Source organism: Leuresthes tenuis, unplaced genomic scaffold (genome assembly GCF_036924035.1).
Source record: "Leuresthes tenuis unplaced genomic scaffold, fLeuTen1.0.hap1 SCAF_22, whole genome shotgun sequence".
NCBI lineage: Eukaryota > Metazoa > Chordata > Actinopteri > Atheriniformes > Atherinopsidae > Leuresthes > Leuresthes tenuis.
Genome location: NW_027325376.1, coordinates 3048654 through 3072517, shown reverse-complemented (window position 1 = coordinate 3072517; position 23864 = coordinate 3048654). Strand labels below are relative to the sequence as shown.

The following is a 23864-nucleotide window of genomic DNA, read 5'->3' as shown; positions in this document are numbered from 1 at the left end:
ACTGTAGCTGCTGTGATCATCACTTTTATTTTTACTTCAACCACCTGTAGAGAAAGGCCCCGGCTCCAGGGACACACATGCAAATATAAATGTAAATGTAATTTATTTACACAGCCCTTTACAACAATCCATTTCGGTACCAAAGTGCTTTACAGCAGATAACAAATAAAGAAAAGAATAAGTAAAAAACAATAAAATAACAGTAAAAGTAATAAAATACAGAAAAAACACTAAACTTTATCAGCTTTCTATCACCAAGTTTGTGGTGATAGAAAAGTTTATTTCTTAAATTATGAATTGAATAAGATTGTGTCACAGTCACCACTTTAAGTAATGAAACCAAAAGGTCAGAAGCAGCAAAACCAAACAAGACTTTTTGATGAAACTTCAGGATATAACTCCTCCTGTTGTGCGGTTATACAGTTTAATTAAAGACACAGCAGAGATAAATGAGCTGAATGCACAGTTGTGTATTGCTCTGACTACCTGAGTGTCTTAAATCAGCATCGTGGCACGTTAAACAACAGATCCAACATATATCTGGATGAGTTTTGAAATGAGACCCAGCCACATGCATTCAGACACTCTGGCAGCTCAGGATGGATTTCAGGATGTCTAATATGTCACTGTTACAACCCAGCTTGTGTCCTGCAATATAAAATAGAGACTGACCACAGTTTAAAGAATTAAAAGCTTTATTTTCTTCCAAAAGAAGTGAAAAAAAGTTTATATCAAGAGGGATGATTAAAGAACAAGATTTACAGGTGCAGCCATTAAAAAATAGGACAATTAAACCAATAAACTATCCAAAGACTCCAGCTGCCAGGTCTGAAAAATGTGATCCAATCACAGCGGCACAGTCTGACAGAAGTAGCAAAATAATCACAAAAGACACACATTCATTAACACAAAGATATAACGTTCTCTCATCACTATTCTTTCTAATCAAACTTAACTTAAATAAAGAGTAAAATGAACACGTCTCTGCAGATGTGATCAGATTTAACAGATGCACCTGATGAAGTGGCTGCTGAATTTATGGAGCTCTGCTGCCGAAGCATGAGTGCAGTTTATCATCTGTGCTTCTCTTCTTTGGTCGATGATTTCCTCTTATGGACCTGAAACAAAATCACAACAAACAGCTGGAAAACAGACACAATTATCAGTTATATGTCAGGGTCTATCTGACATTCTGATTCATCAGCAAACATTTATGGGATCAAATTATTTTGATGTTGAATTTTCTTCAGTGACATTTTGAAATGTTTTACAATGAAATAAATTAGGACTTCAAATAAAGCAGGAAGTGGACAAATGCAGATTTTTAGCTCAAATAAATCATAACCCAGTTAATCTTGTGAATTCTCTAATTGAAACAGATATACATTACATTTATCATCTAATAAGATTTAAACAAATTAAACACATTGAGCTGTTGTGTCTAATAAATAAATACAGAGAAAAAACAGGAGATTAGATAAATAGTTCTCAATGAGGTTTGATACCTGTGGTTGAATCTGGATTCATGTTATAGTAGTCAGAGCCGTCCTCCTGATCATCATGTTCTCCTGTTAACATGAACATATGGAAATATGGAAAAGCACACACCCTCTGTTTTATCTCTGCAGATTATTGATGAGAATGATCACTTTTCATATATTGTGTACTCACTCCTCTCGTTCTGATCTTTGAGCTGAATCATAGATGAAACATTAGCGTAAACACCTTCCTCCTGACCTGAAACAATAAGGTCATTATTCACTTTAATTTTGATCACAATTATTTTATAAGTGAAGCTTCCAGCAGCTCAGTGTTATAGTCAAAGTTTAAACTGTACCATCTGCAGAGGTTTCACATCCTCTGACTGTTTCATAGACACAAAGATCTCCTGCAGGTCAGAAAAAGTCAAACACAGTTAAATGATTCACCTCATGTCTGTGAAACTGATTTAAACTTAAAGATTTCTTCAGAGGATTTCTTTCTTTATCACGTGTTAATGTCCTGCTTTGGTTTAACTCAACAGTGTTAAAGCTGCAGCAGAGAGAATAAGTCATCCTGGAGAACTGGATGTTATGGATGAAAATATTCTGTCATCATGTGGTTAGAAACTGAGTTTCAGAAGAAGCTGAAAGACTGACCATGGAGGAGAGAGGAGTAAACCTGCTGCTGAGTTTCATCCTGGTTGGCTGTCTGCTCTGTAGCAGAACCTTTTTCACAAAGAATAAAAAGACATTTGCTGTTACATGGTTTTGTGTTGTATGTTGTTGTCCTGCTGTTCTAATTTATGTCCTCATGAGGCATCGATGTCCTTCAATAATGAAAGAATGAAACATCTAATATCAGAAGAAAAAGGTCTCACCTTTGGATCGTCTGTAGAGACACAGCAGGAGCAGGAGAATAATGAATATGAGTCCAATAATTGGTCCAACGACCATCAGCACAGGAAATGAAGAGCCTTCAGGTCTGGATGCAGCTGCTGTGAGTAATTTAATAAATCAGCACTGATGCACTTAACCATCTGACATCAACTGAAATCATGTTTAAACATGTTGAAGATGTCAGATGATAGAAAACAAATCATTAAAATAATAACTCTCACCTTTAACTGAGATCCAGCTCTGTGGTGAAACCTCCCCTGAATGTTCACACTTGTAGAAACCTTCATCCGACTGTGACACTGCAGAGATCTTCAGCTCCCCTCTGCTGTCACTTTGAAGAAGTGTGCCATTGTGATAGAAAAACACATTGGAAAGTGTATTTTGTTCTCTGCGTCTGCAGCTCAGACTGACAGAATCTCCCTCAGCTACAGGATGGACGGGGCTCACCAGGATAACACCATCATTACCTGTAAAACAGTCAGAGAACATTAAGTTTCTGTCAGAGATCAGCTGCTGCAGACATTTAGACAAAGCTGACTCACACAGTTAAACTGGCTGAAACTTGTGTTACCACCTTTTAACAAAGATATAACTCTGTCTGCAGCGTCATAAATCACACAGTAGTTGTTCTGAACCGTGAAAGCTGACATTAACATTTCAAGCTCTCCTGTAAAATAAGACAACAGCAAACCAAAGTTCACCAAAAATAATTATAAATATACAGTTTGTGACTGTGTTCTCTTTGGAAATGTTTACTGTGGAAAACAGTTCCTGTTGTATGTATATGACATGTACAGGTATAGTAAATGATATGTGATGCTTAAATACAAGAAAAGGTGAAAGAAAAAGAACATTTATCATAACATACTCTGCCCAGTTATGTTGACTGCGTTGCTGAACTCTCCTGATCCAGACTCACACCAGAACACAGCGTTATCAGTCCAGAGATGCTTTATGTTACATGAGGATCCATCCATTGTCCCCCAGTATGACTCAGAGCAGTATGACAGGAGTCCTGTTTCTAAAATCCTCGTCACTCCACTCAGATGACTGCATCGATAGAGTGGGATCGGCTCGCTTTGTCACAAAGCCAGACTTGCTGAAGGGTTATTGGCAGGTGGCCTTTACTAAAAGAGCCTGTGAAGTATCTGCCTTCTTCTGTCAGTATAGACTCATGGCTTTTGGTATGTGACATGTTCCAGCCACCTTTCAGCGTCTCATCAACCAAGTACTGAGAGGTTTTTCTGGGTGTGAGGCTTATTTGGGTGATATAGTCATCAATAGCTCTACTTGTTCTCCACATTTAACCCAACTAAAGGAAGTGTTCCAGCGTTTGGTAGCAGCCAGCCTGACTCTAAACCTTGCTAAATGTCGGTTTGGGTGTGCTACTGTCACTTAATAAGACTGTTGAGTGTGGGAAGATGTGTCCAGTTGAGGCTAAAGTAGAGGCCATTGTTCTATTTTGTGTGCCCGCATCTTCTCGAGAGCTTCAGCGCTTTCTGGGAATGGCAGCGTATTATCGGAGTTTCTGTCAGAACTTTGCTGTTATTGCTGCTCATTTAACTAACCTGCTTCGCCTCAAAGTACCATTTGTTTGGTCTGAGTGCCGTCAGACGGCTTTTGTAAGGTTGAAAGCTCTGTTAGTTAGTTCCCCAGTGCAGCACTAAATTTCAAAGAGCCATTTTGGCTTGCTGTGGATGCCAGTGATGCTGGTGCTGGAGCAATCCTCCAAGGCCTAGAGCTCCCTGGTACTTTTCAACAAGGTTGGATGTACTTGAGGGCTAATAATTTTTGTGTTGGAAAAGTGAAGCTAAACCCTTAAAACTTCTGCGTAACAAAAACATTGAACTAATGAAGACGCCACTAAATTTCAAAGAGCCATTTTGGCTTGCTGTGGATGCCAGTGATGCTGGTGCTGGTTGGATGTACACCAAAGGAACTATTCCACCATCGGGAAAGAGGCTCCAACTCTTATTCTGGCCTCGGAACACTTTCGGGTGTACATCTCTATAAGTCAGCCTGTAGTTGTGTCTTTTTCCACAACCCTCTTGTCTAACTTGAGCAGGATGAAAAATTCCAACCCGAGACTCATGAGATGGAGCTGGTTTCTGCAGGGCTTTAACCTGGATGTACCATATACTTGAGGCCTAATAATTTTAGTGTTGGAATGCCAGTGAAGTTGTTCACAACTTTCTTATGGGTGGGGGTGTTATGCCCTGCGCTGTGCCTCTGAGTTTTCCGTAGGGCTTCAACATCACGTGGAAGAGGACAAAAGGCCGGCCGAGCCACTCATGCTCCAACATGGTGACCTGAGCACTGCTTCTCCAGATGTTTTTTAACTTGTTTAGATAAATCCCCTTTTAAGTTGGACAAGTTGTGAATGTCTTTATGTTAAACCTTTAAAACTTCTGCGTGACAAAAACATTGAACTAATGAAGACGCCATTTAAATGCAAAGTTTTTAAATGGATGAAACATTTTAAACTTACATGATACAGTTACAGTGATGACATCACTCCACTGTGTGAAATTAAACTGGTCCTTTCTGCCCCGGCAACTGTATTTTCCACTGTCAGTAACTCTGTGTTCACTGGATGTTGGAGGTATATTTAACCTGGCTGGTCTCCATTCATACTCCCACTGAATTCCTCCACCTCCCTGGATCTCACATCTGGCAGTGACTGTCTCACCTCTGTATATCTGAGCCCAGCTGGGCTGCAGGATCACTGTGGCCTTAATGGAAACTGTTCACATAAAATATACAGTTAGAAGACCAACACACACAGAAAACCCACAGAAATATGCTATGATTCTGTTTCCTGTTATTTGACACAATATATCTATGTATTTATTTCATAAATCTTTAAATAACTGTAGTTTGTTTGCTTTTTGCAGCAACATTTCTCAGTATTTACTGACTTACTGATCAGTTATTTCTACAGTTCTTATTTCCATCCTGTTCAGAGCTTTTTCATTATGTTTAACAACAGCACAAAGAGTATAAAGTTCAAGTGTTGAAGTGTTTCAATTCTAAAGCAGATCAACAACAAGAGATTAAGAAAATCCAGATGTAATAAATGAGAAAAGCAGATTCTGCCACTCTTGTGTTGAATCTGAACAAAACATGAAGAGTCTAAAACATCAGAGGTATCAGTAGGAGTTACTGTCATATAATCATTGTTTCATTAATGTTCTTTTTGTTGTTGGTACCAAAATGCTCTTTTCTACATGACTGATAAACAGATGAAGACTTTAAAGAGTGTTTCTTGTTTTATTTTCAGAACAAATGAATAAACTCACGAGTTTCCTCAATGGGGACTTTCCTGCTGACTTCTGTGTAGAAACCTGGTTCTCCTCCTCTTCCTCCTCCTCTTCCTCCTCTGCAGTGGTACAGACCTCCCTGTGAGACTGTGATGGCTTCATTGTTTCCTCTGGGCTGAGCTGCAGAATAGGCTGACCCATCTCTGAACCAGTCAAACCTCCATCCATCAGAGCCGTCCACAGAGCAGCTCAGTGCTACACTGCCCCCTGCTGGTATGGTTGTTCTCGGTGCTGTCAGTGTGGCTCTGGGTTTACTTGCTGTTTAAAAATGAATTAATCCGAATATGACTTGATTCAGTTTGTTTAAATATTACTAACAGACTGTATCACAAGGACACTGAAATATTTCTTGTTAACAATAAACTCATAAAAATAAATGCAGTTGCACACAAATAAAACCTTATTACGTTATTTTTGCCTCTTCCACTTATTTCCCTCAAATGGTTCCCTTCACTGCGTGCTGTCTCCTCTTTCTGTTCTCAAACTAAAATAAATCAGTTCATCACTGAGCTTCCTGCCAGCAGCTGGATCAGTGTTGGATGGAGAAATGTTTCTAAATAAGTAAAACACATCAAAACATGATATTTCATAATGAATTGAGGACAGTTTAACTCACATGACACTTCCAGAGTGAAGCCTTCGCTCCATCCTGTGAAGAGAAAGCCACTTCTACCCATACATCTGTATTCTCTGCTGTTGGACTCTGTGATGATCCTGTATTCTCTGGATGTTGGAGCATTTGTGTTGGTTGGTGTCCATTCATATTCCCACTCCCTGTCATCACCTCCCTGGATCTCACATCTGAGGCTGACTGTCTCACCTCTGAATATCTGAGCCCAGCTGGGCTGCAGGATCACTGTGGGCTTAATGGAAACTGTTGACACCAAAAACACAGTTAGGACACAAACAAAAGAGCTGAGAAATAAAACAGAAAGACAGGACTGTTTCCAGCTTCAGTTGTTCTGCTTTATGGCAAATTATTAAAACAGCTGTAATATTTATACAATGAGAGAACTCATCAGGTGTTTAGAGCTTGAAGTGTGTGACTCCAGCACTTTAAAGGACATTTTAACATAACCGCAGGCTGATTTTCTAATAAAACATCTACAAAGTTTCTGGAGCTTCAGTTTACACACCTCAAAGTCACAATGAAACAAGAACAGATGCAACAATCTGGAGTTAAAATGAAAGCTGTTTTCCCTTCCAACAGAGTTTGTCATCAGCAGTTTCACAGCTGAATGATCTTTAATCTTTTATCCACTGGTTGTGTCTGTAACCTTGTTGTTCTTACACACCAAACTAAAACTTGTTCTTCTTCATGTAGATGAGGTCAAATCCTGGGATTAAATTATTCATTATATAGTTTTTAATAATATGTTCAAAATGGATTTTCTCCTGTTCTCAGATTCCATGATGTTTTATTCCAAATGAAATTTATAAACTCACCAGTTTGATAAATGATGACGGCGTCACTCATATATGTGGCTGAGTTAGTCCCACTTATAAACCCTCTGCAGGTGTATTTGCCTCCCTCTGAGACACTGAAAACTCCATCAATGTAATTATATTTTATGAGCTGATATCCAGATGAGGTACGTCTCCAGAGGACATAATGTAAGCCTGCAGGATCCTTCACAGAACAGTTCAGCGTCACACTGCCCCCTGCTGGTATGATGTAACTGTCTGCTGTCAGAGTGGGTTTGACTTTAAGTTCTGTAAGTCAGAAAAAACATGATGTGAATCGTCTCTTAAACCTTTCACAGACGTCAGCTCAGAACTAAACTGAACACCAGTGAAGACTTTGGACCACATGTCAGAAAGCTCTCTGATCTAATCAATAACATCAAAACACCAAATGAGGGAACAGTTTTTGGATGAATTTTGTTCAAACTTCAAACTTAAAATTGTTTATGAGGCATTTACTACATTTTTGTTTAATTTATTCATATATAATATATATATATATATATTATATATATATATATGAGAGTCCCTTTAACAGAGTTAAAAATACCTCAAATCCATCTGGACAAATATGAACGAAAGGATAATTAGCAGATAAATACGGTACTGAATATAAATATGAGACCAAAGCAGAGAGGGAAGTTTGTCTGACCTTCAGCATATCCATCGATGGGTGTTCTGAGCACTACAATAAAGATTAAAACTGGGTTAGATTTGTGAACCTGACAGAGAATCTAAAGTTAATCAGATGAAAAACACTCTGGGTCAACAACAGAAGAACAAAAAGGAATTAAAGCTGCAAGCAGCGTTGATCGGGCCCGAGTGCGTGCATACGTCGGGTCGGCGTTGGACGCCGGCGTTGGATGACACGCATCGCACAGCACAGCTGTCCGTCAAGTGTGGAGCAGGCTGTGAGAATCCCATGGATGTGGCTACTTGCAGCTATAGGAGGGCTAAAGGAGGGATTTCTACACACACCTCTCCTGGGACGACTTCATCCACAGCATGGCTGCAGCACAGTTTATTCACTCCGGTAAGAACGTCCATGTTACTCAAAGTTGTTGTCCACGTCGTCAAAATCTGATAAATATCCTGCCATGTTGCACAAAACTATCAGAAGCAAACTCTGTGTGAAGTTAGCCGACTGTCACAGAGCACGGAGTGAATAAACTGTGCTGCAGGGGGGCGTGTGGATGAAGTGGTCCCAGTAGAGTGCCTGTGTAGAAATCCCTCCGTTAGCTCTCCTATAGCTGCAAGTAGCCACATAACAGCAGCTATGAGCTAACAGAGCTATAGCACACGTTCATTCATTCATTCTTCTTAAAGTATTGGTGAAATAAAGACAGATAATGCCTTATTTAGAGGCTGCATTGTCCCTGCCCCGTTAACTCCCTTATATGGATATACGCTGATCGTGAGTTTTCTAAATAGCTTTCGAAGGACGCCGACTTTCACCAAACTGTTCTCGGTGAGTAGATGAACGTATTTCATGCCAGAAATAAGGTCAAGGTTTAAAAATACCGGAGTTTCCCTTTAAGGTTTCAGAAAGCTTTGCAATACTTTTTATCCCCCTGGCCAAGTTTGAAGCAGTTAGCATTTAGTGTGTCGGAGGAGTTCGATCATATGCAAGGTGTGGAAATGGGCAACAATGGCGCCAAAACGCATGTTCCACTCAAAAATGGCCGACTTCCTGTGGACTTGGCACCATGGTGTCCGTAGGCTTTTTTGTGTGTCCGGACATGACGAAGGCCTGTACCGAGTTTCGTCAGCGTACGGCAAAATGAACCCATTCGTTTGGCGTTATTGCAACGCTGTAGGTGGCGCTACAGAGCCATTTTGCGTCGCCAATGTTCGCAAACACCAAATGGCCCCCCACGACTGGCGAAATTGGTGAAGTTTGGAGCAACTTTCATAAACAATAATAATAACGCCTTCAGGAACAGGAACAATAGGGCCTTCACACTTCACTGCTCAGAACTTGATTAAGTAAAGAAAATATGAAAGAAATTACGTTTAAAACAAAAACTAAATCATAAATTAAACAACCCGAAAGAACGAGATCACGGATACAAGCGGCCGAAATGGGTTTCCTCCGCAGGGGGTCTGGGCCTCCCTTAGAGATAGGGTGAGAAGCTCAATCATCCGGGAGGGGCTCGGAGTAGAACCGCTGCTCCTCCGCATTGAGAGGAGTCAGATGAGGTGGCATCTGGTTAGGATGCCCCCTGGACGCCTCCCTGGGGAGGTGTTCTGGGCCCGTCCCACTGGGAGGAGACCCCGGGGAAGACCCAGGACACGCTGGAGAGACTATGTCTCTCGGCTGTCCTGGAAACGCCTCGGGGTCCCCCCGGAAGAGCTGGAGGAAGTGGCCGGGGACAGAGACGTCTGGGTTTCTCTGTTAAAGCTGCTGCCCCCGCGACCCCCGGATAAGCGGTAGATGATGGATGGATAAACAATCCACATGTAACTTGCATTCTGCTCCTCTAAACTAAAGCAACAGTTTTTCATAGAATCATGTCTGCTCTCCTCAATCTCTCACAGAAACACAATGAACCAAAGACTCACTGTAATTCTCTCTATTCAGAAACATTTCCTTTAATCTGCCAACAGAAAGGCAGTGATGTACTTACAGAAAAAGCCCAGCACTCCGAGCAAAGTGTGCCCCATCCTCACATCCAACCCTGCTGCACAGCCGATCAGAAAGTCGTCTGCTTCACTCGAACAAAACGTATGAAGAAGTTACAACTAATACGTGTGCGAGAACTAAAGCTTTCAAACTTCTGCCCACTGTCTTCCTTCCTTTTTACACTTAGCTCAGACAGCCTCAGTGGTTTGGGTAGCAGCTGACAGCAGGTGTTTGATGAGTAATTTCCTGTCCAATTCAGAAATAAATTAACTTCTTTAATGTGCAAAGGTCTGATCCTGGTTTATAAAAATATAAAGATTTAACAAGCATAGCAGTAAATATGGATAAGGAAAGTTTTGTGTGGAAACATGTTCATTTTTGCAGTTCTGCCATTGAGGTTTGCATAAAACATTTTGTCCTTTCTGCTGTTTTTCCTGTTGCATGCTCTTCTGTTGGTGCATGCTCTACCTTAAATATGACATCATTGATACAGTTACTTCCTCACCACTCCCACACAACTGGCTCTCACACTGCTCTGCTGACCTCTTCTCTCTGTCCCAGACACCTTCACTGTATTCAACCAGCTCTGAGGCCTTTTCCTACATGTCTGCTAAGTTGTGGACTTGTGTTCCTGCCATTGTTTCACTGTTCCATACAGTATATCCACACTGTCCTCCTCCCCAAAATGTACTCCTCTGTGATATTCTTATACAGACAGTGTTCAAATGCAGTCTCAGGAGACAAGGACAGGTGATGTAGATGATTCAAAAAAGGAAAACCAGGAGGATATTTAGAGGTGTGGTTACAAAATGAGGCAGGAAAGGCAATGAACTGAAGAAACCAGGCGTGACACAAGCAGCAGAAAGCTGACAGAAATGAACAAAGGTGCATGTTCACCAAAATAAAACAGGAAGTAACTAATATACAAAAATCCAACAACCATGACAGACAGATATGACTTCTCACATGTAGCCGTCCTACTACATGCCTGCTGGACCCCATCCCTTCTAATCTTCTCCAATCCATTACTCCTACTGTAACTGCAGCAGTCATGCATTTGATTAATGCTTCACTGACATCGGGCACATTTCCTACCACATTCAAGCAAGCTCAGGTTACACCTCTGCTCAAGAAACCTTCCCTCCCTCCAACTCATGTGGAGAATTATCGGCCGGTCTCTCTCCTTCCGTTTCTGTCTAAAACCATTGAAAGGGCGGTCTTTAAGCAGGTCACTGATTATCTCTCACATAACAACCTCCTTGACCCAAACCAATCTGGGTTTAAAAGTGGACACTCCACCGAAACAGCTCTGTTGGCTGTGACAGAAGCCTTAAAAGAAGCCAGAGCAACAGCTAAGTCCTCAGTACTTCTCCTGCTCGACTTATCAGCTGCATTTGACACTGTCAACCACAGTATCCTTTTGTCCATACTCTCTAGCATGGGCATCACAGGGAGAGCACACTCCTGGTTTGAATCATGCCTCACTGGTCGGTCCTTCAAAGTATCCTGGCTTGGTCACACTTCTGCAGCGCACCACTTCGCCACAGGTGTCCCCCAAGGTTCAGTACTGGGACCTCTTCTCTTTGCCATATACACTGGGACAGGTCATCCGATCACATGGCTTCTCATACCAATGTTATGCTGATGATACCCAGCTCTATCTGTCATTCCCACCTGACGACCACACGGTCTCAGCACGAATCTCAGACTGTCTCTATGACATATCAACATGGATGAAAGCCCATCTCCTCCAACTTAACCTCCCAAAAAACTGCTGGTCTTCCCAGCCAAACCAACCATACACCACAGCATCTGCATCCAAACTGAATCCCGATCTCTTGCTCCATCAAAGGTTGCTAGAAACTTGGGTGTCATGATTGATGACCAATGAACCTTTAAAGATCACGTTACCTCGGTTGCTCGTTCATGCCGCTTCGCTTTGCTAAACATAAGAAAGATCAGACCATACCTAACCCAACATGCCCCCCAGCTCCTGGTGCAGGCCATGGTCATCTCCCGCCTTGACTCCTGCAATGCTCTCCTAACTGGTCTCCTAACTGGTCTCCTAACTGGTTTCCTAACTGGTCTCCTAACTGGTCTCCAGCCTGTGCTGTGAAACCTCTGCAGATGGTCTAGAACACGGCGGCGCGTCTGGTCTTGGATCAGCCTAAAAGAACACGTCCCCCCTCTGTTCATTGAACTCCTCTGGCTGCCCTTAGCCGCCCGCATAAAATTCAAGTCCCTGATGTTAGCTACAAAGAGCTTAATGGAACGGCTCCATCTACTTGAAGGCTCCTGCAAAGGCTTCTGTCCCAACTGGGTCCCTCCGTTGGTCCCAGGATTGTCGTCTAGCAGCTCCTACACCACGCCTAAGACAATCCAAACTCTGTTCATGTGTCGTCCCACGATCATTATACCGAGGGCTACCAGAACAGGGGCGCTGGACCTTCTTGTCCAGCACCACAACCTCCAGCGCCACAGGTTCCAGCCGTTCCAAATCTAATCCAGAGGGCACGCAGCGGGGCTCACCTCGTCTGTCAGCCAGACGTCTCCGGCTCCAGCTCCCTCCTTCCGGCCCCCCTCCTCCCACCCAGGTTTTGCGATGTCTGGAATCCATCCATTGAGGTCACCTCCAGAAGGATCTAAGTTTAAGAACTTTGATAATCCGGCTCAGCCGCGCTTTCTGTTTTTGCCTTGTAGTTTTTGGAATAAACCTTTTGATGTTGAAGTCTGCATCTGGGTCCTCCCTTCTCGCACCCAGGAATCTGACAGAATCTGAGTGAGGTCATTTTAAAAGTCCCATGAGACTCTTATCTGGCTGGGTCAGGGCAAAGGTCAATGTTGGAAGTGTCATCGTGTGGTCTTCTCCTAAAAAGGGTTCTTCGTTTGTTCAGCTTCGTTAGCACTAAGTCATTAAAGGGGAACTCTGGTATTTTAACAGTGCAATATTTAGTTAATTCATTCTTCTTAAAGTATTGGTGATATAAAGACAGATAACGCCTTATTTAGAGGCTGTATCATCCCTGCCAAGTTCACTCGTTATATGGATATACGCCGATCGCCAGTTATCTAAATAGCTTCAGAAGGACGCCGACTTTCGCCAAACTGTTCTCGGTGAGTAGATGAACGTATTTCATGCCAGAAATAAGGTCCAGGTTTAAAAATACCGGAGTTCCTCTTTAATGCACCCACCTAAGTTTATGGTGCAGATCTGTGGAAAGAGGGGCTGAGAAACTTGCCCAAAATGCTTTTATAGGGTAAAGGTTGTTCTAAATTAGAGGATCTCTGGTCCTTACACACAAACATCAGGAATGTGGGAGATTTCCAAAGGTATACGTTTGTATTAAATTCCACACTTGAGTTCGCTACAGATGTAAATTCATTTAACTGAACTAAGCAAATAAGAAACAGCGCACTGATAATCCTCAATGCTTTTTTATTGTTTTCATTATTACATTTTAACAATATGAAGTACAAAACAATACATGTAAAAAGTAAATAATTACACTGCTAAAGAAAATGTGTGGGGGAAATAAAATGCTTTAAAAGAAAAATATGAATAAATACAGAATATAAACACTGTCATATTCATTTGGTATCTATGCAGAATAAATGCTGTGATACATCTTATTACTTGATACTGATGATTAAGCAGCTGATTAACCAATAAAGCTCCTTAAAGCTGCAACACTTTGATAACCAACAGTGCTTTTGTATTATTATTATTTAGGGAAAAAAATGGTTGAAAAGACCAGAAATATAAAAAAGAAATATGAATAGATACAGAGTATAGATATCAGAGAGACTGTGTCGTGTAATTCATAAAAAAGATGCTGACATAACTGTTCATATCTTACAGCTCACTCAGTTAACACAGCAAAAGAAAAGTGTAGCTTTAAAGCTACACTTCTGGAAACATGCATTCATAAATGCTTACAGTCAAATACAACTAATACTGATAGATTATTAAGGACTGACTCGATAAGAGTAAATGGGAAGCATGATCTCTGTGCTAAAATATAAAATATGCATGACCTTTAACATGATACACAATAAGAACTACTGAGCATGACTGAGACTTGGATAGCAAGCAGTTGGATAATGATAGCATCATCAAATGCTTCTCTTTGGTTTAGTTTATACAGCTTTCTACCCAGAAACACACACAAAATGGGTTATAATGGGTTACGCATAATAAGTTGCAACCTTTGTAATATATTGTAGAATAAACCAGAGCAGCATCCACCTACACGGCAGCATTGTTATCCCGCGCTGCTCTGATTTCAGAATAAACTGCAGCATCGGTTGCTGCAGGACTGAGTTTTCCTGTGAATGGAGATCATTCGTGTCACACGTCTTCATGTTAACATTAAAAATAATTAAGTTGTGCCCATTCTTACATAATTTCACTCTATTATATCATTTTAACTCAAATGTTAGCGCTTACATAGAACATGTCATAGAAACAGGATTCAAAAGAGCTGCAATTACAATATTATTCAGCAAATCAAATGGTTCAAATAAACTTATGAGACAGTCGGGACTGTAGATAAATGCTGACTTTAAATACCTTTCTTTTTCTTCTTGGCTTTTCCTACATTCTGGTGAGAGATCTCTGAATACAACAGAGTTGGACCTAAAACCAGAGGTCAGGTTTCAGGTTAAATTTGTTCAGCAGACACATGATTAAATAAAGCTGTTGGATTAACGGACATAAACACACTTTCCACATTGTTTTATAATCTGAAACAGTGTGAAAACATAATGTACAAAAAGAAAAAAACACAAATGTTTCGTAGCAAATCTGAAAAATGGAAATTTCACACAGTAACAGTTTCCACCTCTGGTGTATAAATATGTGGAAGATAACCAAAGCAGCTGGTTAACTTTCCTGCAGGTTGACCCATAGATCCCTGCAGTGTAATGCAGGACATCACACACGAGCCGCATTAATGACCGATGTTTGGAACTGGAGCAACAATTAGTCACGAGGTCAGAACCAAACGGATCCGTCTGGAGCCGCTGCTGCTGCTGGGAATAGTTGAACTTTTCTCAACTTTCTATCACAAGCTACACAAAGCAAAGCACCGAACCAAGGAAAAATGTCGCCCCATTCAAAGCGAGAGCAGAAACTGCAGAAAGCCACAACAACACATCTCAGTTTGAACTGTACCTTCAGCTCCCGTCTTCACATCAGAGTAAACAGCAAACTCCTCTGGTTTATCATGCCTCCCTGTTCACATAATCACATAATCCACAGATCAGAAACTTCACAGCTATGCTCCTTATCATAAACGCTGCATGTGTGTGTGGAACTTACTCTTCTTTCCAAGATGTTTCAGCTCAACGACGGAGTATGTGACGTCTTTGGGTTCATCTGCATCTGAAACATTTCAGGATTCTGTGATCAGTCTCCTGAAAGCCATCAATTCTTTGCACATCTTACTGCTTTAAAGTCATACTGTACCGTTTCCCGTGTTTTCAGAGGGTGTGATCGACGCGTAGAGAGAAGCATCGCCTGTGGTAGATTAAAAAGAAGCAGACAAAGAGTTTTTCCATGAATGTAACGACAAAACAAAAGAAATAACATCCACTAATTTTTCACTTGTTCCATTTTCCTTCTGGTTGTTATTTAAAGCTGCAAAGACGTCCAAAGACAGGAAGGTGTCAGAGGGTGTGAAGTCTTTATGGATGGAGCTTATCTGTCACAACCTGACTTTACTTTCCCATCATGATGTGGACATATTATCTGGATAGGATGGATGAAGTGTGGGTTGTCCAATAACCGGAAGGTTGGAGGTTCAATTCTCGCCACTCAAAAAATAAACTGACAGCTGGACGGGTGTCCGTCCAGCTGTCAGTACAACACAGAATCCTCACCTTACCTTTGATGAATCATGCTCACGTTTCTCAAGTCTTGTCAGGTCAGGTTTCTGCTTCTTGTTTTGTCCCACAATCCTAGTCTTATTTTGTTTTGTTTTTCACAGTTAAGATTTCTTGTATTCGACTTTTTTTTGGGACTTTTTTTTGTCCCAACGTTCCAACACCACCATTCCTGACAGATGTTACAGATGCTACCGTCCACCTCCACGGACGAGACAAGGCACCATACCCCCATGCTCCCTGGGAGCTGTGATTGGCTGCCCACTGCTCCAGTGTTTATGGCATCTGTGTCTATGAGTGTGTGACCCATGTGTGTGTTTAACTGGTGCCAACCTGGATGGGTCAAATGCTGAGGTATTAAATCTGATCTTAATCTGAATAACAGTGCGTGTGGTTTCTTCTTGGTGGGAAATTTAAGTTAAATTCAAATAGAATTAATTAGAAAGTCAACTTTAACTCTGATGTTTTCTTTGTAAAAGTACCTATGAGGAGTAACAAGGTCCAGCCTCGTGGGTTTTTGGTCTTTGATGAATATCTTTATACCACAAAAGAAGAAATCCTGAGGTTAAGTAAGACGTTTCTAAAAGTCTGAATCAGTTTAATTACTGACCGTCGTGAGGAGAGCTGTACTCATGATTTGTGGTTGAGCTCTGACTGGTGTTCTGTGGCCGGATGGACCTAAAACATCATGAATGCATTAAGTTAAACACAGAAAAGTTAAACGCTGATGATTTGTGTTACAGATGAGAGGAAATGAAGGAGCGATTTACTGACCTGATGCACGTTAAATCTGTGAAAAAGACATTTGGTTGGAACATTAAAATTAAATCCTGTATTTAAATAAGCATTTGAACAAATAAACCATGTGATACAGGATCAGGATGTAAAAGGTCTCACCCTTTGAATGTTTGTAGCGATACAACAAGAGCACGAGAGTCATTATTGACTTTAATTTTGATCACAATTATTTTATAAGTGAAACTTCCAGCAGCTCAGTGTTATAGTCAAAGTTTAAACTGTACCATCTGCAGAGGTTTCACATCCTCTGACTGTTTCATAGACACAAAGATCTCCTGCAGGTCAGAAAAAGTCAAACACAGTTAAATGAGTCACCTCATGTCTGTGAAACTGATTTAAACTTAAAGATTTCTTCATCCTGGAGAACTGGATGTTATGGATGAAAATATTCTGTCATCATGTGGTTAGAAACTGAGTTTCAGAAGAAGCTGAAAGTCTGACCATGGAGGAGAGAGGAGTAAACCTGCTGCTGAGTTTCATCCTGGTTGGCTGTCTGCTCTGTAGCAGAACCTTTTTCACAAAGAATAAAAAGACATTTGCTGTTACATGGTTTTGTGTTGTATGTTGTTGTCCTGCTGTTCTAATTTATGTCCTCATGAGGCATCGATGTCCTTCAATAATGAAAGAATGAAACATCTGATATCAGAAGAAAAAGGTCTCACCTTTGGATCGTCTGTAGAGACACAGCAGGAGCAGGAGAACAATGAATATGAGTCCAATAATTGGTCCAACGACCATCAGCACAGGAAATGAAGAGCCTTCAGGTCTGGATGCAGCTGCTGTGAGTAATTTAATAAATCAGCACTGATGCACTTAACCATCTGACATCAACTGAAATCATGTTTAAACATGAACAGGTTAGTAGAACAACACATTTAGACTGTGAAGATGTCAGATGATAGAAAACAAATCATTAAAATAACAACTCTCACCTTTAACTGAGATCCAGCTCTGTGGTGAAACCTCCCCTGAATGTTCACACTTGTAGAAACCTTCATCCGACTGTGACACTGCAGAGATCTTCAGCTCCCCTCTGCTGTCACTTTGAAGAAGTGTGTCATTGTGATAGAAAAACACATTGGAAAGTGTATTTTGTTCTCTGCGTCTGCAGCTCAGACTGACAGAATCTCCCTCAGCTACAGGATGGACGGGGCTCACCAGGATAACACCATCATTACCTGTAAAACAGTCAGAGAACATTAAGTTTCTGTCAGAGATCAGCTGCTGCAGACATTTAGACAAAGCTGACTCACACAGTTAAACTGGCTGAAACTTGATCTTGTGTATTTACAAATTGTATGTGTGTTACCACCTTTTAACAAAGATATAACTCTGTCTACAGCGTCATAAATCACACAGTAGTTGTTCTGAACCGTGAAAGCTGACATTAACATTTCAAGCTCTCCTGTAAAATAAGACAACAGCAAACCAAAGTTCACCAAAATAATTATAAATATACAGTTTGTGACTGTGTTCTCTTTGAAAATGTTTACTGTGGAGGTTGTTGATGTGATGTTTAGCTGCAGCCACAGATTAGAAGTCAGGAAGTGACTTGTTGGCTCCACAGTGAGTGGAGACATATTTAATATGGACTCATCTATATGCTAATGAAACATTTTAACATAGGTTCCACTTTCAGGAGCTAAAAGAGCTCTCAGCTGCAATAGAAATGATGTAAATGAAAAACTAATTTGACTTGTTTTTGTGACATTATTTAATCATAATTTAATCTAACTGCATCTCTTTATATGAAGATCTTTAGGAAGAGCTCTTTGATGACTTAAAATGAGGCATTTGGAAGGAAGCAGATATATTTGATGTTAAATTGTTTTGTGAAGAGATAAACTGAGTAAAATACGAGCTGCAGTCAAACATTTTATACTGATTCATTGTGCTGTAGATTCCTTAAGATAAGAATGGATTTAAGCTAAATTAATAGACACAGAATTCATTATTTTTCCAGTGAACCTTAAGATCAAACTATGCAGCAGGATCAAGAGACAAATACTCACCAAGACAGTTCCTGTTGTATGTATATGACATGTACAGGTATAGTAAATGATATGTGATGCTTAAATACAAGAAAAGGTGAAAGAAAAAGAACATTTATCATAACATACTCTGCCCAGTTATGTTGACTGCGTTGCTGAACTCTCCTGATCCGGACTCACACCAGAACACAGCGTTACCAGTCCAGAGATGCTTTATGTTACATGAGGATCCAGTCATTGTCCCCCAGTATGACTCAGAGCAGTATGACAGGAGTCCTGTTTCTGTAATCCTCGTCACTCTCCACTCAGCAGAATTTCCTTCACAGTTCAGTGACACAGGATCATCTCTGAAGTGTTGAACTCTGTCAGGACTCACTGTGAGAGACGCTGCTGGATGAAGATCTGAAAAACATGTGATGAGATTTCACCAAAGCACAGAGAAATAGAACAAATGCTTCATTCCAGATATTAATTTGGTTTATTTTGTTCTTTAGTTCTGAAGATCAGCGCACACATTTCAACACGTTGATCAAACTGTGATTTCCACCTTAAAAACCTTCAGTGTGTTTTAAATGATAAACTAAGTCAATCTAATCAGCCGTCTTTCAAACAAACAAGTGAACCTTTGAGTTTCCAGTATTTCACTGCTTCACCTGATCAGTGTTTTCTTCTTATTAATGTGTGCTGTTCTTCCATTGGTGGAAAATTAATGTAGCTATCATCAACATGAGTATTGGTTTTAAACATCGTGAAGGTCTCTGATAAAAGAATAGTTGAATTAAAGTGAAAGCATCACTTTCAGAAACAAACTGACCTGCAGACCAGACAAACTCTGAGTCACTGTAATCAGTGTAATACTCTGGGTCTCCTCTCCCAGCTCTACACACATATCCTGCTGTGTGTGTCTGTCCATGAATGATGTAGGAATCATGTTCAGTCCTGTTGTTGCTCTCAGGCAGCAGCTCATAGCTGTAAGACTTTTTAGACCGATCAGGAACAGCTTTATACCAGTAGAACCTCCATCCTGCAGACAGATGTTCAACCTGACAGCTCAGAGTTACTGAGGCTCCAGGACTCAGCCATGATGGAGACACAGTGAGGACAGGCCGGGGTTCAGCTGCTGGAGAGAGAAAGAACAGATAGAAAAGAAGTCTGTAACCCTGGATTAAAAAGCTTTAAATTCATCATTTACATCCAGGACTGATGAGAAACTCAGTAAAATTCTATGAACATAATTTCACTGAGTTTAACTAAGTACAACCCTCTTCCCCGACTGGATGACTGCATCGACAGAGTGGGATCGGCTCGCTTTGTCACAAAGCCAGACTTGCTGAAGGGTTATTGGCAGGTGGCCTTTACTAAAAGAGCCTGTGAAGTATCTGCCTTCTTCTGTCTGTATAGACTCATGGCTTTTGGTATGTGACATGTTCCAGCCACCTTTCAGCGGTTGTACTTGAGGGCTAATAATTTTTGTGTTGGAATGCCAGTGAAGTTAAACCCTTAAAACTTCTGCGTGACAAAAACATTGAACTAATGAAGACGCCATTTAAATGTAAAGTTTTGAAATGGATGAAACATTTTTAACTTACATGATACAGTTACAGTGATGACATCACTCCACTGTGTGAAATTAAACTGGTCCTTTCTGCCCCGGCAGCTGTATTCTCCACTGTCAGTAACTCTGTGTTCACTGGATGTTGGAGGTATATTTAACCTGGCTGGTCTCCATTCATACTCCCACTGAGTTCCTCCACCTCCCTGGATCTCACATCTGGCAGTGACTGTCTCACCTCTGTATATCTGAGCCCAGCTGGGCTGCAGGATCACTGTGGGCTTAATGGAAACTGTTCACATAAAATATACAGTTAGAAGACCAACACACACAGAAAACCCACAGAAATATGCTATGATTCTGTTTTCTGTTATTTGACACTATTTATCTATCTATTTATTTCATAAATCTTTAAATAACTGTAGTTTGTTTGCTTTTTGCAGCAACATTTCTCAGTATTTACTGACTTACTGATCAGTTATTTCTACAGTTCTTATTTCCATCCTGTTCAGTGCTTTTTCATTATGTTTAACAACAGCACAAAGAGTATAAAGTTCAAGTGTTGAAGTGTTTCAATTCTAAAGCAGATGAACAATGAGAGATTAAGAAAATCCAGATGTAATAAATGAGAAAAGCAGATTCTGCCACTCTTGTGTTGAATCTGAACAAAACATGAAGAGTCTAAAACATCAGAGGTATCAGTAGGAGTTACTGTCATATAATCATTGTTTCATTAATGTTCTTTTTGTTGTTGGTACCAAAATGCTCTTTTCTACATGACTGATAAACAGATGAAGACTTTAAACAGTGTTTCTTGTTTTATTTCAGAACAAATGAATAAACTCACGAGTTTTCTCAATGGGGACTTTCCTACTGTCTTCAGTATAGAAACCTGGTTCTCCTCTTCCTCCTCCTCTTCCTCCTCCTCTTCCTCCTCTGCAGTGGTACAGACCTCCCTGTGAGACTGTGATGGCTTCATTGTTTCCTCTGGGCTGAGCTGCAGAATAGTCTGACCCATCTCTGAACCAGTCAAACCTCCATCCATCAGAGCCGTCCACAGAGCAGCTCAGTGCTACACTGCCCCCTGCTGGTATGGTTGTTCTCGGTGCTGTCAGTGTGGCTCTGGGTTTACTTGCTGTTTAAAAATGAATTAATCAGAATGTGACTTGATTCAGTTTGTTTAAATATTACTAACAGACTGTATCACGAGGACACTGAAATATTTCTTGTTAACAATAAACTAATCATAAAAATAAATGCAGTTGCACACAAATAAAACCTTCAGTTATTTTTGCCTCTTCCACTTATTTCCCTCAAATGTTTCCCTTCACTGCGTGCTGTCTCCTCTTTCTGTTCTCAAACTAAAATAAATCAGTTCATCACTGAGCTTCCTGCCAGCAGCTGGATCAGTGTTGGATGGAGAAATGTTTCTAAATAAGTAAAACACATCAAAACATGATATTTCATAATGAATTGAGGACAGTTTAACTCACATGAAACTTTCAGAGTGAAGCCTTCGCTCCATCCTGTTAAGAGAAAGCCACTTCTACCCCTACATCTGTATTCTCTGCTGTTGGACTCTGCGATGATCCTGTATTCTCTGGATGTTGGAGCATTTGTGTTGGTTGGTGTCCATTCATATTCCCACCATCTGTAATCACCTCCCTGGATCCAACATCTGAGGCTGACTGTCTCACCTCTGTATATCTGAGCCCAGCTGGGCTGCAGGGTCACTGTGGGCTTATTGGGAACTATTGACACCAAAAACACAGTTAGGACACAAACAAAAGAGCTGAGAAATAAAATAAAATTGTTCATTTGATAGTTTGTAACAATGTGTTCAAAATGGATTTTCTCCTCCTCTCAGATTCCATGATGTTTTATTCCTAATTAAATTTATAAACTCACCAGTTTGATAAATGATGACGGCGTCACTCATATATGTGGCTGAGATAGTCCCACTTTTATACCCTCTGCAGCTGTATTTGCCTCCCTCTGAGACATTGAAAACTCCATCAATGTAATTATATTTTACGAGCTGATATCCAGATGAGGTAAGTCTCCAGAGCTCATAATTTAAGCCTGCAGGATCCTTCACAGAACAGGTCAGCGTCACACTGCCCCCTGCTGGTAAGATGTTACTGTCTGCTGTCAGAGTGGGTTTGACTTTAAGTTCTGTAAGTCAGAAAAAACATGATGTGAATCGTCTCTTAAACCTTTCACAGACGTCAGCTCAGAACTAAACTGAACACCAGTGAAGACTTTGGACCACATGTCAGAAAGCTCTCTGATCTAATCAATAACATCAAAACACCAAATGAGGGAACAGTTTTTGGATGAATTTTGTTCAAACTTCAAACTTAAAATTGTTTATGAGGCATTTACTACATTTTTGTTTAATTTATTCATATATAATATATATATATATATGAGAGTCCCTTTAACAGAGTTAAAAATACCACAAATCCATCTGGACAAACATAAACGAGAGGATAATTAGCAGATAAATACGCTACTGAATATAAATATGAGACCAAAGCAGAGAGGGAAGTTTGTCTGACCTTCAGCATATCCATCGATGGGTGTTCTGAGCACTACAATAAAGATTAAAACTGGGTTAGATTTGTTAACCTGACAGATAATCTAAAGTTAATCAGATGAAAAACACTCTGGGTCAACAACAGAAGAACAAAAAGGAATTAAAACTGCAAGCAGCGTTGATCGGGCCCGAGCATGTGCATACGTCGGGGTCGGCGTTGGACGGCGGCCGACACGCATCGCACAGCACAGCTGTCCGTCAAGTGTGGAGCAGGCTGTGAGAATCCCATGGATGTGGCTACTTGCAGCTATAGGAGCCCCCCTGCAGCACAGCTCATTCACTCCGGTAAGAACGTCCATCTTACTCAAAGTCGTCGTTCACATTGTGAAAATCTGATAAATATCCTGCCATGTTGCACAAAACTATCAGCAGCAAACTCTGTGTGAAGTTAGCCGACTGTCACAGAGCACGGAGTGAATAAACTGTGCTGCAGGGGGGCGTGTGGATGAAGTGGTCCCAGTAGAGTGCCTGTGTAGAAATCCCTCCGTTAGCACTCCTAACTAAACTAAATCATAAATGAAACAATCCACATGTAACTTGCATTCTGCTCCTCTAAACTAAAGCAACAGTTTTTCATAGAATCATGTCTGCTCTCCTCAATCTCTCACAGAAACACAATGAACCAAAGACTCACTGTAATTCTCTCTATTCAGAAACATTTCCTTTAATCTGCCAACAGAAAGGCAGTGATGTACTTACAGAAAAAGCCCAGCACACCGAGCAAAGTGTGCCCCATCCTCACATCCAACCCTGCTGCACAGCCGATCAGAAAGTCGTCTGCTTCACTCGAACAAAACGAATGAAGAAGTTACAACTAATACGTGTGGGAGAACAAAAGCTTTCAAACTTCTGCCCACTGTCTTCCTTCCTTTTTACACTGAACTCAGACAGCCTCAGTGGTTTTGGTTGGTTTATGGTTTGGGTAGCAGTTGACAGCAGGTGTTTGATGAGTAATTTCCTGTCCAATGCAGAAATAAATGAACTTCTTTAATGTGCAAAGGTCTGATCCTGGTTTATAAAAATATAAAGATTTAACAAGCATAGCAGTAAATGTGGATAAGGAAAGTTTTGTGTGGAAACATGTTCATTTTTGCAGTTCTGCCACTGAGGTTTGCATGAAACATTTAGTCCTTTCTGCTGTTTTTCCTGTTGCATGCTCTTCTGTTGGTGCATGCTCTACCTTAAATATGACATCATTAATACAGTTACTTCCTCACCACCCCCATGCATCTGGCTCTCACACTGCTCTGCTGACC

The 23864-nt window shown here is 40.7% G+C and overlaps 2 protein-coding genes and 4 long non-coding RNA genes across 6 annotated transcripts in view; 1 reads left to right on the top strand and 5 right to left on the bottom strand.

The window, feature by feature from the left end:
• The window catches only part of LOC140281516 (tripartite motif-containing protein 16-like), a 285220-nt gene that overhangs the window by 168469 nt on the left and 92887 nt on the right, over positions 1-23864 (top strand). The window lies entirely within an intron of this gene.
• On the bottom strand, positions 1835-2838 carry LOC140281545 (uncharacterized). The gene is made up of 4 exons (XR_011909773.1): positions 2600-2838; positions 2360-2473; positions 2139-2207; positions 1835-1888 (listed from the first exon to the last, which is right to left on the bottom strand). It is a non-coding gene; the product is annotated as an uncharacterized lncRNA (long non-coding RNA).
• LOC140282339 (Fc receptor-like protein 5) lies at positions 4562-21948 on the bottom strand. Its single transcript, XM_072376918.1, has 10 exons — positions 21918-21948; positions 21503-21760; positions 20927-21144; positions 20047-20290; positions 19272-19574; positions 18587-18859; positions 6315-6572; positions 5678-5956; positions 4992-5121; positions 4562-4694 (listed from the first exon to the last, which is right to left on the bottom strand). The coding sequence occupies exons 1-10, from the start codon at positions 21946-21948 to the stop codon at positions 4562-4564; spliced, it is 2127 nt and encodes a 708-aa protein (XP_072233019.1).
• LOC140281547 (uncharacterized) lies at positions 13684-15018 on the bottom strand. The gene is made up of 3 exons (XR_011909774.1): positions 14959-15018; positions 14356-14421; positions 13684-14111 (listed from the first exon to the last, which is right to left on the bottom strand). It is a non-coding gene; the product is annotated as an uncharacterized lncRNA (long non-coding RNA).
• Positions 15063-16603, bottom strand: LOC140281544 (uncharacterized). The gene is made up of 4 exons (XR_011909772.1): positions 16566-16603; positions 16443-16458; positions 16279-16346; positions 15063-15303 (listed from the first exon to the last, which is right to left on the bottom strand). It is a non-coding gene; the product is annotated as an uncharacterized lncRNA (long non-coding RNA).
• Positions 16688-17637, bottom strand: LOC140281543 (uncharacterized). Its single transcript, XR_011909771.1, has 4 exons — positions 17399-17637; positions 17129-17242; positions 16908-16976; positions 16688-16741 (listed from the first exon to the last, which is right to left on the bottom strand). It is a non-coding gene; the product is annotated as an uncharacterized lncRNA (long non-coding RNA).

Bases quoted from the DNA above. Each gene is read 5' to 3' on its own strand.
- LOC140282339 (XM_072376918.1), bottom strand. From the start codon at position 21,948: ATGAGTGACGCCGTCATCATTTATCAAACTG. The intron at 20,291-20,926 runs AGAGGAGGAGGA...GTTTCCATTAAG, and splicing joins GAGGAGGAAGAGGAGGAGGA to CCCACAGTGATCCTGCAGCC. The intron at 4,695-4,991 runs GTTAAATATACC...CTGGAGAAGCAG, and splicing joins TATGAATGGAGACCAGCCAG to TGCTCAGGTCACCATGTTGG.